We start from the raw sequence: 17,832 nt of genomic DNA on the forward strand, positions 1-17,832 counted from the left end.
TTTTATACTATGTTACAAGCACACAATTTTACATTCAGAATGTGCAAAAAAATTAAATAATAATAATAATTATCATAAAGTAAAAATATAAGAGAATAAACTTTTCTCGTGTGTTAAGAGAGGGAGAAGTGAGAGATCTCAGCTGCTCTGAGCTATTACCAGTGTAGTAAAAACTAACTATGGCTACAGAAGGAAAATACAAATATTCACTTCTGAAATGGGAGGGATGGGGGGGTCTCTTATGTGCCCGTGCATCTTATATGCCGTAAAATATGGTACTGTTTGCATTAAGATTTGATCATAAAAACTCTAACTGTACTTGAGTATTTACAATATAATGTAAACATCCACATTGTTCACTTTATCTTACACTGCACAAAGCCATCCATGCCACATACACATATGTTGGGACTTTGGATATATTAAAAACTCTTATGCAGCTCTGAAAGCTTCTAAAACCTAGAACCTTACCTACATCTATTAACACTTCAAATAATAATGAAAAAATTAATTTACTTTAAGTATGACAAGTATGCTTACTTTACTTGGACTATTTTATTATGAGAATAAATAAGCCAATCTGTGTCAGTGTAATTTCCTGGCTGTTATTTTCAACAGTTTCTCTCTGCTGATATATACTTCTGAATAACGGTTTTGGCCCGAGTAATGACGTTGCTGTGGCTTAATTTGTGTGGTACTCAAGAATTTTACTGTATATGCATTCTGCACATGTATGCTGACGGTATGTCAGTCAATCAGATCATTTCACTTGTTTTTCCTTCTTCTAATCATATTGGACGATTTCACTGCTTTTATGACATTATCCAGTGCTCACAGTAATAACATACTCCTAATTTTACTGAAGCCAGTATGCAGTTTTACAATGGTGTGCTTCAACATATAACGAGGAAGAGTAACCTTGCTGTAGTAACAACAGAAAAGCTAAAATAAATCTCCCTACTAAAAAATAATTAAAAGTGGCTGGAAAACTTTTTAAAAAGAACAACAAACCAACCCTGAAAATCTTGTTAACCCCAATTTCAATCACCTTAGAAATATCCAGATGTATTATGTGTGGTTAATGTGTGACTAACCTCCACATCATTAGCACAGGAGGAAGGGGCAGCACCTGTGCAAGCCAGCAACTACAAGCCACAGTAGCATCATGATTAAGGTAGGTAATGTGTCTTTAAATATTCTGGAAGACTAGAACCCTGAAAATCAGATATGTGGTTTCATGCTCAGTGTGGTTTCACTTGTAAAAGCTTATACTTTGGGTACCTAAACATCTTAACCTTGTTATGTTGAGGTGAAGAGAAGTGTAAATGGAGAGATGACTGTGTGTAGTGTGTGTGGCATGTCCCATGTGCTGATTATATTTAGCTGCATGTGATGGTGAATTAATGCAGACCTCATGGTGAGGAAGCAGCTGGTGGTTAGCTTCCTTTTCATTTAATTTTTTTTTACTCTGCAGTAGACAATGTCACTTTTGCTATAATTCACTTGGTTCTTTTCTTATTCATAAAATTCTACAATAAACAAACTTTAAGGTCATCAAAAAAAATTTTGTGTAATCCTGTAACATCACTCTTCATTGAAGTGCAGGGGTGTGGAAAAGAAAAACATTGCTAACAATCAATAGAATCTGTACATTTGTCCTGTATCCAAAGCGTGCATATGTATGTATGTGTGTGTGTGTGAGTTTTAAAATGCAATAGTACTATGCAATAGTACTACTATGTGAATCTTTAATAGTTTTACTGGGTGAATATCACCCCAACAATTTCTCTTAGTTGAAGCTCAAATGTCACCCAGGAAACTTGTCAAAATCCACTTTTACAACAAATTACTTTTTCATTTAATGGACCAAATCCTCAATAAGTCTCATGCGGTTACCATAACAGTAGATGTGCAAAATAAGACTTAAAGACAAGAGTGTTACTAAGTCGAGTAATAAATGATCAACAAACCATGAGGGGAGAATCACTGTGAAAATGTGACTTCATATATATATATATATATATATATATATATATATATATATATATATATATATATATATATATATATATATATATATATATATATATATATATATATATATATATATATATATATATGTATGTATGTATGTATGTATGTATATGCATGCATGTATATATATATATATATATATATATATATATATATATATATATATATATATATATATATATATAAATGAGAGAGAGAGAGAGAGATAGATAAGAAAAATCTTAGTGCAATTACCATGTGAATAACCATGAAAAAAAAAAGTCACTAAAAGATGTGTTTCCTTCATTTAAATTTCATATTTGATCTTCATTGTAATAAATTAAGTACACAAATACTCATCATGTGTTATGGTATATAATATAATTGTAATTAAGAAATATACAATAAGATACCATACCATAAAAATAGTGACAAATGAGATGTTTATTCATTTGTTACACCCTTCTATGAAAATGCATAACTAAATTTCACAGTTCTGAAAGAAACTAGTATAAAAATATTTATCAGCAACCACAATGATACCAGAAGTAGGAGCAACATTGACTGATGATAATGATTTTAGTGCCAAAATTGGAATTAATGATGTTCATCAGTGATGCCAAAAATGGAACTGACAGTGTTGACCAACAATCAAAATGATACTATACTGTATCTGGGACCAAGAGTTCGCACTAACAAATAAATTCCCTACTATAATGCCACCTTGCTACCCCATCATATTACCTTCACTGGACTCTTGACTGCTTTCATTCAGCTGTAAGAACACCGACCAATAACCGCAAGAGTGTCATCTGAGCCAGGTCTTGCATAAAGTACCTGGTCATATCCACATACCTCTGGAACTTCATCCTATGTTAGGATCTTTGCATTGTATCAGATGTGGAAACATCGGGCTATTGCCGAGTGTGAAGGGAGAACCATCCTGAGTGGATGGGGTGGCTGTTTCTGCCACAAGAGTGGTTATATGCTGATCAAGAAGACTGCTTCTCAAGGCCAACTCAGGAGTACGCATCCCGCCACCAGAGGAAAATTCTAAGCAGGTGGCAGGATGTCTTTGACTCAAAAGCCATACATGGCAGAGAGTCCAACTTCACAAAAGCATGGAAATGACTCCAGCTTATGTTATAAACTTTCCCAGAATTGTTAACAGGTAAATGCCTATATGTGGCAATGTTGTAAGTAATATTTTTCTTGGAATATTCAGCTGATTTCTGCACTACTGCTAGTCTACCTATAGTAGGGATAACTATCCCAAGAAAGATAAAATGGAGGAAATATTGGAGCAGTTGGCATCCCCTTGACAATACATACATATAGCACTTCAATTGTGAATTTTTTCTCCCTTTTGAACACCTCAGCTCTTCCTTATTCTGCTTTGACTTTACAATGATATAGTCAACAACCTGAGTGAGGTGTTCAGTTGGGGATTCCTTTCCTGATTTTGTGCTTGTTGTCAAGAGAGTCTCAAACTGCCCACCTTGGGGGACGATTCCCTAACTTGGGAACCTATTGTAGAGGGCATAAGTCAAGTCATACCCCTGGAGGCGGCAGATCTGAATATCATCAACATCATAATCGGAGTACTGAGGCACGCTGCAACTGTCATCTTCTATGCCAATACTTGCACCACTCTCCTGTTCAAAGAAAAAATTAACATCAATGAAAAAATAGTAAAAGTAGATCTATGTTACATAAGCAATCATGGAAGTGTGGTGGAGTCGTGATAATACACAAAATACTAATTCAAGTTCTTAAATTTGTGGGTGTCTCTATTACTACTTTTTTAAATTTCGCGATCAAATACTCATAATTCACGGCCGAGCAGTGGTTGGTGCAGTGCTTATTTACACAAGAAACCATAAAATTTGTGGCAATACCATTTCAATACTCTGATGCAGTGGTTCCCAAACCTTTTCACATAATGCGCCCCTTCAGGTACAATTTACTTACTGTCGGTCATTGGGATTTGATATGGGAAGCAAACCCAAGCCTAAGGTGCAAACATACAGAAAAAACATGTATACATTCATTAATGTAGATGCACGCCCACGAGAGATATGCATCCATGTGCAAAGTAATATATATCTTTCATACAAAACACACAAGCACAAAAAAATACTGTACATACCACACTGGTGAAGAAGGTCAACACAAACTGCTTCGGCCCAAAGGTAGCAACAACACGAGCAATGAGATCTTTGTATGATTTCTGGGGAACGTTGGTTTCGAAGGACACATAAGAGAACTCTGGTTCCGGGGTGATGTGGATCGTCATGTAGCCTCCCTGCAACAAAAAATAAATAAAATAAAAAATCCAGTGTTTATGGTTGTGAATTCAGGAACCAATCACAAAAATAATATACAGTAATACCCCGCTTTACGCGGTTTTTATTTACGCGTTTCTACATTTATGCGATACCCCGCCAGAACCGGAATGTTCACTTTACGCGGTGCATCTACTCATATACGCGGGAAGCGGCGCGGGCAGGATACGCACAAGGTCGCCCAGTCATCAAAACATTACCGAGTTCTTCACCCACCACAGCCAGCCCAAGTCAGTGATAGTGAGGATATGGACTTATATGGACTTTGAGGGGTTTGACAAAGAGGCCCTGCAAGCCTCTGTGGTGGATAGTGATACAATTGATACAAGTGATACAGGTGAGGGCCAATAATCTGCCCTCTGCCTCGGAACCAACCCGCCATCTTTTCTACTAATGTAGTGTGCCCAGCCATCTTTTCTACTAATGTAAGTGTTAAAAAACCTAATATTATTGATATTTCTCTTAATTATTAATTGTGTGTGCGTACCATCATAAAATTAAGAAGTTATTTTTACTACAACGTAGGTATTGTGTCTGAAAAAGTGGAATTTGGGGGTCGGCCCAGTCTCTATTTCAATTAATCCCATATGTTCTGTTGTTCACGTTACGCGTTTCCCGCCTTACCCGGGCCTCCGTGGGTTCAAATGACCGCATAAAGCGAGGTATTACTGTACATAATTATATCAACAAATGATTAGCAACATGTTCAAGGCTAAAAATAAAAATAAACAAAATATAACTACACCTGTACTTAATCAACAAATAAAATTCTTTATAAATTCACTTGGAGTTCAGATTTTTGGTACAGGATATAGTGTTGATATTTTTATGGTGTATCCTAAATCATTAAATGGGCGGCGAGTCAAATACTGTTTGTAGAGGACACTGTTTTAATTACCGGGGGTAGTGTTTCAGGAGACAAGTTACTGATCGAGTTTGGAAAAGTGTACAGTACTTCGAGAAACCTAAGAAAGTAGTGAATATTAGCTTGAGTGAATAGAGAATGGAGAAAGTGGTGCATTTCAGATAGCCCAGAGTGGATATGTTTGTATAAATGGAATAATGAATTAAACATATGCAGGAAAATGGAGGCAAAAATACAAGTACAGTAAATTACCATTTGTGTACGCCTCAAACGATAAGTGAACGTTATTTAACTTCATACAATATTTTTACAGTGCCTACACATACAATACAATTACCCGAATACTAAATATAACTGGATAGGCTACTGTACTCAAGTCTGTCATTAACTGGTGCACCGTAGTACTGCAGGAAGTAGACACTAGTTCTCAGTAAAAATTTTCTCATTCTTCTGATAGTGGTAATTTTTTTTTATGATAATTATTGGACTTTAGTTTTATACAGTATCTGGTAAACTTATTCCTGCTGCATCTCAGAATATGACTTGGAACTATTAAAAACTGTTGCTCCATTTTATATGCAGAATGAAGGAAAAAATTTTTTCTCATAACCATTTGCAGTATTCTGTACTGCTGCTGTATGTACCTTCAGTGCACCCAGAATTGTAGGTTTAATGAGAATGATAGAGTTTCTCTCCCAAACATTTGTCGCTTCGTATCATGTGTTAATAAACTACGACTCAAAGCTTGGCTCATAGTTCCAAATCTTTTTTAAATCCAGTCATGTCATAGAGAACTGTATAAAGATCTTTCACAAGCATTGTAGCTTTGTCACATATTAGTAACTCAAATATACTGTATAGGTTTTAACAAAGGATGCCAATAACTTTAAAGCTGTTCTGCCTTTATAACACAATAACCTGATATAATTTACAAGTAAGTCTACTGTACAGTAGCTAAAACAATTATCTGTGCATACTTTGTGGGAAATAATATGAGACCATGGACAATAAATTTTGGTATATGAGGGCTGTCACTTGTTGCACGTAAGATTTCAGAGCATATCGACCCACACCTGCACAGATAGTTGTTTTAGCTACAGTATATACAGGTTTGGGATGTGTCTACCCATCCAGTAGCCATTATATTGGAAGACCATGCCAATGTTTTCTCCTAATGTTCACGGTTTAGTTAGTCTGTACACTGTATATTCAGTTACCTGCCATTGCATCAGTCCAAAATACAGTATGCTAAATTTCAAGATTTTAGAAAAATATATACAGTATATATTAAATGAGTAAATAAAAACTGAGAGTTTACCATATTTTTTCATGTTATGCCATAAAGCAATTAATCATAATGATTAATATTTAGTTTCTTTTAAAACTCTCTCACTACAGGTCAGTCAGTCTTCCTTAAACTTGCAAAAGGTAAAGCTAAGCTTCTCAGTCTGAAACACATTTCTTTTATAATGCTGCGACTGTTCATCAGCAGTAAAATTACACAATACAGTAATACTATGATGAATTCTCGTTCTGATATCTTTTTATTTGGAATCATTTATTAATAAAGTAAAATTTCAGAAAAACTCAAGAGAAAAAGGCGATTTGAATCATTTTCTATCAGTGACTTACATAATACAATATTATTTGCTGTGTTTCGAGGAAATTGTGTTCAACCTCTGGCTAACTGTGGCTCAATATAATGCAGAGAACATAAAGCTATAAAAGAAAAAAAAAATTAAATAAATTAGTATTAAGAAAAGATTTTGCAAGAAGTACTTACATAACCTTTCCTGGAACTCTGAGAAACAAAGAATAACCTGAATTAGTTTACAATGCCTTCAAAATGATTTCACATCATGAAAGATTATTGTTGGGTATACAGGTGCACACTTTCTGAGTGATTGAAGCAGTCAGTCAAAGTGAAAGATCCATGCCTTCCATATGGATATGCAGGAAACATTATTTTTTATGTACAGTGCTTTGGATAATAAAAAGAATTTTCATCTAGAAAATTAGTACTTACAGGCACACTGCGCATCAAGCCATTCATGGAATACCCACAGGGCTCAAACTGGTAGTCATCAATCATCATTTCAGGGATCAGTCGATCAATGCCAGATTTCTGGAAGATGTTAGGTAGTTTTAACATGACACCACATAATTATAACATATACCTGAAAGAGATAACCATCTCTTGAGAAATGCAATCTTTATCTTATTACCTAAATCATATACGTACAGTGTTCAAAAGTAATATTGATCCCAGTTATATAATTAAAGGCACTTTTAAGCAAATTAGAGCCTGGTTACTGCCCATCAAATTGAATGAAGCAATTTTTTTTTCTACCAACTCAGTGGTTCCTCAGACTTCTGTGCACAAGATCCCTGCATGAATTGTGTGTTCAGCTGTCTCCTGGAGTTGTTGCATCAGTTCCTGCTGCATTTTGATATATAAAAAAAAAGAAAAGAAAAAAAAAAAAAAAACCACACACACTCACACATTGCCATATTAATCTGAATTTTTCTCTCAAAGAACAGTCCCCATGGGTCCCAAGAATATTTTAGTTGAGGAAAAGATTCACATCCTTGCCCCATTGGGCGAGTTCCTCTACAGGTAATTCAGGAAGAGGGACAGCAACAATTAAGACAAATGTGCAGCATGCAACCTTCCCACCAATTCTGTTCCACCTGAAAAATCACCTAGGTAGGTCTAGAAAGTTCTCCAATGCCTCTGACATACTTATGATATAAGAAATGATGATGAATCCGACTGTCTTTGAGGAATGGAAACCTCACCCATGACTGCAATCTTCTTTCAAGTCCAATCTACAACTAGGGAGGAGAAGCAAGGTAACTGAAACTGGGTTCCATTGGACTAATTGCTCACAAGTTACCTTGTTGATCCCTCAGTACACCAGGAGGTGTACTGCATCATGTACAGTCAACCAACGAAGCACCAACCACACCCTGGCTCTTGTACTTGCAATTTTACCTGGCAATACTTGGTTAAGTAAGGCTGTAAGTAATGGGGATGGTGATTGGTGGATCTATTTTTGGCTGTATCGCTGCCAGGAAAAATATTCAACTATCCAAAGGTTACATTTTTATAACAATAAACTATTTATCGTTATTTAAGATCATGAGAAGTTTACAAATGTCTGTGTATTTGCTTAAATAATGAAGAAAATTTTATGTGAGAATCTTGCAATAGCCTTCAATGGAATCTTGTGATAGCCCTCAATGGAATCTTGTGATAGCCCTCAATGGAATCTTGTGATAGCCCTCAATGGAATCTTGGGTAGCCCTCAATGTAGTTGAGCTACTAATTCATTAATATAATCTCTTCATTAATTAAGCAAATTCACTAAACCCTTTGTAAAGATACTTTTTGAAGCGTGTGTACATAAAAAATATATACAGCATAACCAGGTAAAATAACTTCTCTGCTTTGACACTGCTGATTACTTGAAGCACTGGTTATAGAGATTCCCAAATATTCCACATATTTCATTAATTAATACAGTACAGTATGAGAATTCAGAGAAATATTCATGCCCAAAACTATTAAATCTCATAAATTTTCACATGTTCTGTTAAATCCTGAACTTCTTTACAGATCTAATTATAAAACACAACTCGTACAGGACTCACCTTGGTGGCCTCAGCAGCAGTTGGACAAATATTCTTGTAGAACCATTTCATTTTCTCAGGGTCCAGATCCATCATCAATACCTCCAGTGTCTGATCAGGTTCACGGTGTATCTTGCCAATCCTGTCAAAGTCATAATATATCACTTAGGTGTACTGCTTCAAGATTCTCTTTAGAATACAGTACTGCAAGAGTACTCATAAATTTAAGGGGGGGGGGGGGTAATACAACTAGTTACCTCACCTTGCATTCAGTTACCAAAAAATGATGAGCAGAAAACAAGACTAGAGTATTTTAATGACAAGAACTGAGGGCATGGATCTTGAAGTCCTATTTTACAAGCAAGCATGGGTTGGCAACTCATATACTGCATCAACAAGTTTACAGATTTAACCTGGGTGTTACCAGAACCCTCCACTTGTGTAAAAGAACAAAACAGAGATCCAGTAAACAACTAGGCCAAGTAACACCGTATCTCTGAGTGAAATTAAAGAACCTGCCAAGCAAGTTGGAAAATGAGAAGCCAAATTAATTCCCAATTTCCAGTTTTTATCAGAGCCCAAAAGGAGGGTGGAGTATGAACCACCCAATCCATGCAGTTTATCAGGTGATTTGTGTATGTTAAAGTCAGTTAGTACAGAGATGGGAGGATGGATTTATAAATTCTTATTATTAGTAAAACTTGCATCCTTGATCCCAGAACGGAGGGTAAAAAAACTAACACTAAAGGCCTCCGAGTGCCATGCAGTCCAATTTCACAAAAGGTCTGTTCCGGTAACAACATTTAAACACCCTCATTAAAGTCCCCAATTATGTTTGGTGAACCAACATCAATGAAAAAACAAAAGTAAGGCCAATGAATAAACAAATGAAAAAACAAAAGTAAGGCCAATGAATAAACAATCACCTTGGATCACATATATGAAGGATTTCAGCTAAACACATATACATGTCAATGCTGAACTGGATACAGGGAGTGATGAAACCACTACGGTATACAGATTCAAAACATAAAAGACAGACAGAAAAGGAGTGAGCTGACCTAACATTAGCTGTCTGATTTATTTAACAAACTTTAACCTGTCTACAATCCCAATTTTTTTTTTCACGGGGAATAGCCCACCCGGGTACAGGACCCACAACGGTGCCTAGGGGGTGGGGGGGGGGATAAGAAATTAAAAATAGAAGAGAAAAAGACTGTATTAATCTACACCGCGAGGATGCCAGAAAACAAGCTTAAAAAGCGAGACAGATTGTAGGAGTATGGAAACACAGAAGAAGGCAGACCATTCCACAGTTTGGCTGTGTGAGGAAAGAAGGATGTACTATAACGGGTTATTCTAGTGTGACCGATATCCGCACAGAAACGGTGGGCACCGCAGGCAAGACGAGTGTCACAAGCCGCAGGCAAGACGAGTGTTACAAGTCGACAGTACACAGGATGCCAAATCCACAGAATATTACCCATTACAGTACCTGTAAAAGAGAGAGTTGGCAAACAAGAAACAAAAACACGTTTTGTTTCATCCGAGCATGATGCTCCGAGTTCTCACTAATAAATACCCAAGACATTGCAACGAGTTAACAGCATTGCACCCAAGAAAAATATGATCTACAAACTCTTCAACAGAGGTTCCTACAGATTCCAAGAATCAAAACCATCTTTAGGGAACGAAGAATCTCCCCAAACAATAGGGATAATAAAAAATAAATAAAAAGAGATAAGCTAATAAATTCCTTTTATGACAGATCCCTCACAATGGTGTCTAAAAAATGAATGGTCAATGTTACCTTTACAATATACTTAGTAACTTCCAGCAAGATCCTTTCTTGGAAAGCACTGTACTACATTTAAAAAATTCACCTACAACTACAAAACTGAAGTGGGATACTGTATAACATTGAAGTGCCTCCAAACAGATTCATATTACCAATTATTGAACTTTAAAGAATACCCACCAGGTGGCATATAACTTGGCAATGTATATCCCCTTCCCAAATACATCCGTGTCCCATCTGGCAGAGAACTAGTTTCTTCTATAACTGACAACCCACAAGGTGAAAGAATTCCATTCTTCACAGGAGAAAATGGAACTAATATCTTTCACGGTTCACTTCCCTTGCTAACACTTCTCTCTTTATGGTTACTATCCTGAAGGCTTTATTGGCCAGTGTTCTTTAAACTTTGTCTCCTGATCCTGAAGAAAAAAATATTTCCATTCCAAAATACAGGTCTTTATCACAAAAACAATTCAGTTGATTGTTTAAGGAATCTTGTATAGAAGTAGAAAATATGACTACATGAAGGGGCCCTCCTGATACACTAAGTAGCGTGTTAGTTTGGTGGAGATTCACATAGGTCAAAATTTTCTATTCCATAGTTTGACCCAAACTGTCACAGAAACCCATTCAGTGTGCCAGACTAGTACACCGACATGATATTCACTACATTACCAAGGCAGTATAAGTGACTGCATGGCTACTGTTAATATGTGTTCAGTACTACCCATTAATATAATTGGTGATTCAACTTATAATACAGTAGTGTAGTTCTGTAACCAACAGCAGGAATGAAGGCAGAACAGAAAATGGAGCTTTAAAAGCATGGCAGACCTCCGATAAGGTGGACGTGGCCAGTATAGTCAAGAGGTTTTGTTCTCTATGATCATGTGAAGCAGAGACTTGTTTACATGGGTAACTAACTTGCCCTGGTGGTCAATCTGCCTTGAATGGCAATATCCATGTCGCTTAGAAATCCTTTCTCTTATAACTGACATATCCAGAAATGGTTGAAAAGATAGCGTTGTGTGTAGTACTGTTGCTGTGTTCACAAGAAAAGCAAAATAGCAGTCATGTGAGACTGTGAGCTATATCATGGGCCACCATCATAGACCTTTGAAAATTATATAAACCAGAGCTTAATACTGTAGGAGCTGGAATACACCAGAACAGTGTTCCAGTACTTTTATATTGCATGAGTAAATTGTAAATATAATCACATGTCAATAAATACTGCCTTCAGTATACTGTACAGGCCTTGGCAATACTTAGTGCCTTGCCAGTTCTGCAGGCTCAGTCATCTACTTTGCAACATCTATTTCTCACTCACTAGAGTTTCACCACTTCTAATTTTACAAATTAATCACCGATATAAACTTACCGATTATGAGGGAGGTTATGGCGAGCTGCATTGGGACGGTACCGTGGACGACCAGGTGACACCGTGTACAAGTACCAACAATCAGCACGGTTCACACTACCCATGCAATATGCTCGACCACCTGCCAAAAACACCAAAAGAAAAATTTAAGATATTTTCATTAAACCAACAACATTTCCAATAAAATAACACTAAAAGAATTTCACATCATAAAATCAGTGACATCAATGTGAAACACTTGACCTGTGATTGAGTAAACATTTGAAAGACATCAATTTTTGTGTGCATGTGTTTGTTTGTTTTTGTTTGTTTTTTTGCTCTGAAAGTCTGGGATTATATACACATATGAAATACAGGTTGAACAGATAAAAATAAAAATTCCACAGGGTGTAGTATCATGAAAATAAGATACATTAAGAGTGTAGCTGTGGTACTGTCCTACACCATTATCAACATGAATTGATGACTTTTGAATCATTGCATAGACTTCACTAATATTGTTTATATATAAAAATAAAAGTTTCCTCCTGACCAATGAGATTAAAAAAAAAACATTCTAAGAGGTATACCTGTATCTATAATGTGATGCCAACCACCAGGGGCTAAATGTATTACACCCTAGCCACCTGATTTGGGACACTCCAGCACTTTTATTACAGTGGTCCCTCGGTTAACGAGCACAATCCGTTACAGCAGGTTGCTCATTAACCGAAAAACTCGTTAACCGATACCATTGTTTCAATGGGTTTTGGGGTAATTGGTTCCAGCGCACTGAAAATTGCCTAAATTCAACAAAAAAGGTAGAAAAGTACACTTACTTTGAGGTGTGTATGTAGAAGGCTCCTGGATGATGATGATGATGGGAATTAGAATGGGGGTGGAGGAGAAGGGAGAAGAGAAGGCTTTGGGGTGGAAGAGAAGTCACCCCATGGCGCCATTTCACCCATAAAATTTTAGTTCTTTTGGTGTAATTCAAGATTATTTTCTTTAAATCAACACTGCACTACATTATATATTGTCAATATGTAAAATAAATTTCAAAATGACCAATAATTTGCTTGCAAACATAGAAAAAAAGCCTTAGTTGAAGAAAGTCTCAAGCAAGATGTTACCTCCACTGAAAAGACAGAGAGACTGGCGCCTGTTTGGCGTGTTGCCAGGCTGGATGGCGCGCATGAAACTAGTTTCCTTACCTTCAATTATGTTCAATAATTGTTAAAATGAGTAAAAAATTTAATATTAAACTTTTAAAATTATATATATAATAGTATAAACTTCTTGATATTTACTAAAATAGTAAGGAATTTAAGCCCTAAAACCGATTACTGTATTGGCGGACTAATACTACAGCTGGTGGACCTCCAAATGCAAGCGAAAACATGTTTAGGTCGGCTCGTAAAAAACTCGTTAATCGTGGGATTGCTCGTTAACCGAAGTTAAGAATCTTATGGAAGGTAAATCGTTAACCGAAATCCCGTTAACCTAGGCGCTCGTTAACTGAGGGATCACTGTACAGTGGGGTATGCTATAACGAACGGATCCTACTACGAATATTCCTATAACGAACGGTTTTACCTATAAAATTGAGAATGCTATAACGAACGAAACTCCTACAACGAACATTATTTAATTTTTTTTTTTTTTTACTAATTTATTGTTTTTTTATTACAAGTATTAATGATATTCTTTATTTCAGGGGTTTAGATGCATATTTATGCACTTTTTTAAAATTTTTACAATTTTATATTATATTTTTCAGTGTTAAGTGGTTAAATTTGGGGGCCTGGAATGGATTAATCCTATAACGAACAAGGTTCTAGAACCAATTAGATTCGTTATAGCATACCCCACTGTACTTTATTTGGCTAACAGCAGACGATTTTATTCAGCACAAAGAGAACCTTCATACTAATGGGGTTAAGGCCAGATATTTGAGTGACTTATGAGAGAAAAAATTTTACTTCTGCATTTTCTTACCTGGGAAAAATTGGTCCAAGATCGAGGCTTCTTCTTCAAATGTCCGGTGAGGAGACACTTGCAGCTCAGGTCGCTTGAAATTCTTCCTCGAGTAGTACAGGTCCTGTTAGGGGCAACAACTACAATTAAGCTCTGAAAAAGACAGTGATGTCAACAGCAATGGGGGTGTCGACTTCCAACCCAGGATAGGCCATGAACTCTGTTACGTGAATAAAAGGATCTTCATGCGATACTTTGGGGCACAAAACAGGGTACATTGACCGTCCTGTACTGGCTCCCACCCAAAGTTGTGACATCAGGGAACTAGCGCTATGACACACGCCTGGAGATGGATTAGAATACCTTGACTTACAAAGGGAGTTTAAAATCACCCTGGAAAGGTATCCTAATTGTATTTTTTATTATAAATTCCAGTTATACTTTACTAATCAAAAAGAGTTCGTGAATTCTGCAATGGTTTTAAATGTGAGGGTTTTTAAATAAAATTGTTTCTCCAAGCATGTGCAGCCCGCCAGAAAGCTTTACATCCAGCATGATGCACGGTGCGCCGAGCATTGCCTGCACTTCTGCCAGATTTCAGCCCCGGGAGCCTGGTGCCCCCCCCAGGGGAGCGTGGGATCATGCCACACGCTGTGCTGTACTTTATGGCTCAATATGGCCAGCCACAACTGTCACCCCTGGGGGTCAGGCTGCAGTAGGACTGCCACTTACCCAGTTCAACCTAAACAAAGAATTTTATGGCTGCCTGTAAGGCCTCTTTTCTACCAACAGATTATAAAATACTACATACAGTACTGTACTGAGGTATGGTAAAACCTTTAAATCATGATAATAAGTTAAATGCATTGCTAATTTAATCATATATTTTGGTCTTCAACGATTTTGGTTTTCAATGATAAATTCATAAAATTGGGTCATAAAGTACTTTGGTGCTGTTGTTATGAGTATGGAAAAATTAAAAAAGGATACTTGGTATCTCTACAGTTGCATTATACGCATACAGTAAACAATACTGCCAAGGAACCTAATTACACAGAAGGTGACTTATTCATTTTGACGTCTCAGTATCTTCTAGTGATAAAAAAAAAATGCAAAACCAGGCCATTAGCAAAACAGATAACAATTTTAAATAGTGCTATTTAACCTTTATGTACAAAGTTTAACATTAGTAGTTATTAAGACATCACAATATCGGATATATTTTCATGTTAATAATGAAGACTATTATAGTACTAAATTCCTGTTCTTTTATTGTGGTTACTATTTGTTCTTGTAAATACTGTACAGTACAATCATATTAAGACTTTCCCAACCAATTCATCAATAGCAAAACAACAAATTTCACGTAATTAAAGTTTGGATTACATAATCCAGTATAATTCTGATAGTCTTTTTATCTTTGTACCTGTATATCATTTATTGATTATTTCTGTGCTTGTTCAAAGAATTCAAAGTCATAAATTCTAAGAGGCATTTACAGTTTGATGCTAACCCTTGTAAGAGATTACTGTACTTGAATTCCTAAGGTCACCATTACTAAATAATTTCTGCCATTGCCTTACTGGGATAAAAAGTTACTGCACTGAAAGTCTGACAACCAGATACATAATCTTAAATATATGTACTGTAAAAGTTGATACAGTACTGTATTTATTATACTAAGTACATATTGTCATTCAGTTACATTACCGGCATTCAGTGGATAACCGTAATACAAAAGCAGGGTACCTGGTCAAATGGCTTCCAGTTCTTGTGTATATTAGTGACACTACAATACATACTGTACTTTTGGAATACTAGTTTCATAAAACGTGTTTTAAAACACTGCCGTTTCTCATTTATACGAAGGGCACTCGTAACTCGCTACTCATTCCACTATTATGAAATATTAGAATTCTGAATAAAATTATATCCATAAACTGGGAAATATTCACTGAAATTATCTTTACGTTTACAATACTAAAAAGAACTGGTATTAATTTTCTACTGTCTTAGTTTAAAAACCTTCATATTTACAGTACAGTATTAGCATTCCTTTCTTGCATATACATACTGGGTAAACCAGTGGTTCTCAACCTTGTTTGCCCCATGCACCCCTTTCACCATATGTCAGAATGTCATTCCCCCCTCCTTTCCAAGATTGTCTGCCTCAAAAAGTGCATTCCAAATAATATGCATATAATACTGAAAATCCTTTATTTTTTCCATATTAGTATCAGTTTCCCCCCCCCCCTGAAAACCTGAGGGGGGAAATTCCCCCCTGGTTGAGAACCCCTGGGGTAAACTGTACAAGTGTACTTCGATAATGACTATGAATTTGATGCGTTACAGAGCTTCCTTCAAGCCTCCACAATATTAGAAAGGTTCTGCATAATGCTCATTAGTTGTTTTTGTTTGGGACTATATTTTAAATTAGGACACCATTTCTTGCTAATTGCAGAAATTCACATCCACTTTCTTTATGATTTAAATTTTTTTTTAGTTTTATGATTAAACTGTACCACACAATATAAAATTATTAACTGAAAGGACATCACAATATTATTCAGCACAGAGGGGACCCCACGCACAAGGGGTTAATATATCCGGAAATAAATCCAATACGTATGAGAAAATCGGTACACCCGATATAAAATTATAAGTAAATTTTTAAATCTTTAAACAAACAACATCAATTTCAATACTAAAGGAAGACAGTATTTCCATATTCAATTACCATTTCTGACAATTTTCATGTGACCCATATACAGTATGTTTAAATAACAATTGCAGTATCTTAAAAATCTGTAACCTGGTATAAGAGGCTTTATCTGCAGCCCATGATATATTTTGTCTTATATTACTGACAGAATCTAAATGTTATCTAACAAATATTTCAACTTTTATGACAACACAAATACTAGCAGGAAGTACACTTGAAAGACTTGTCAAGTTAAAGAATTATACAGAATTCTCACTCAGATATGCACTGGCAATATCATTAATGTGCCAATTCATTATCCAAATGAACATTTATAGAGCTGTTGGCAACTCTGACAAGAAGCAATATGGGTCGTGGCAGTCCCCCGCGCTGACTGAGCACTCAAATGAGTGAGAACTCATATGGGGGCAGAAGAACAAGTACTAGATGACCGCATAATACCGAGACCTGGGTTGATCCGCCCTATTATGTGAAGTGGCTCACGGGGTCACTAGTGGCCTGCTCCGTTGATGCCAGTGACTGGCCTGGTTGCTGCAGAAAAACAGGAAGACCAACGGTCATTAAGGGCTACGGTACTATAGTACCCGGGAAGCTGACCCGTGTGGCGCCCTCCATAAACACACACCACCAATCATTACATGAATATACAGTACATTATTTAATTGAATTCAGTTACGGCCAAGTACGACCAAACACTAATTTTACTTAATACATGAAGTCTTGATCCAAGAGCCTATTTTATAGCAGTTAGTGTGGAGTGACTTGTGTACTGTATATACCTGCTACAGGTTATTGGTTTGGAACCCAGGAAACCCTGAACTAAGACAGCTGGGATGTATCTTAAGATCAACCATCTCTTCTAAAACAACCATCACCTATAAAAAAGGGTGAACAAGAGGTCACAGTTCCCAGTGATGGCTAAGAGGTAATGAGTACCTACTAGGGTTTCTCAACCAAGATCTCAGAGGGTGAACCGTTACATTATTTCCTAAGACAAATGCCAAACATACCAGAATTCCACATTTTTTACAAATCATTGAATATAATAATAGATATATATAATTATACTGTAATAGAAATTTAATATTTCCGGTCAAATATTTTCTCTTTCATACCACA

The 17,832-nt window shown here is 36.2% G+C and overlaps 1 protein-coding gene across 2 annotated transcripts in view; it reads right to left on the bottom strand.

Moving 5' to 3' along the window:
* Nucleotides 1-3,254: 3,254 nt before the first annotated feature.
* Nucleotides 3,255-17,832, bottom strand: part of LOC121856049 (S-adenosylmethionine decarboxylase proenzyme-like) — a 46,048-nt gene continuing 31,470 nt past the window's right edge. The window contains exons 4-10 of one of the 2 annotated variants that reach the window (XM_042351326.1): nt 14,013-14,115; nt 12,036-12,156; nt 8,878-8,998; nt 7,250-7,348; nt 7,007-7,024; nt 4,163-4,318; nt 3,255-3,668 (exon numbers count right to left, since the gene is read on the bottom strand). In XM_042351326.1, the coding sequence (XP_042207260.1) occupies nt 3,528-3,668; nt 4,163-4,318; nt 7,007-7,024; nt 7,250-7,348; nt 8,878-8,998; nt 12,036-12,156; nt 14,013-14,115 (759 nt within the window). In that variant the 3' untranslated portion in view covers nt 3,255-3,527. The remainder of the gene's footprint in view (nt 3,669-4,162; nt 4,319-7,006; nt 7,025-7,249; nt 7,349-8,877; nt 8,999-12,035; nt 12,157-14,012; nt 14,116-17,832) is intronic. The other variant, XM_042351327.1, reaches the window with a different exon arrangement.

This window comes from Homarus americanus, unplaced genomic scaffold (genome assembly GCF_018991925.1).
Source record: "Homarus americanus isolate GMGI-L3 unplaced genomic scaffold, GMGI_Hamer_2.0 scaffold19117, whole genome shotgun sequence".
Taxonomy (NCBI): Eukaryota; Metazoa; Arthropoda; class Malacostraca; order Decapoda; family Nephropidae; genus Homarus; species Homarus americanus.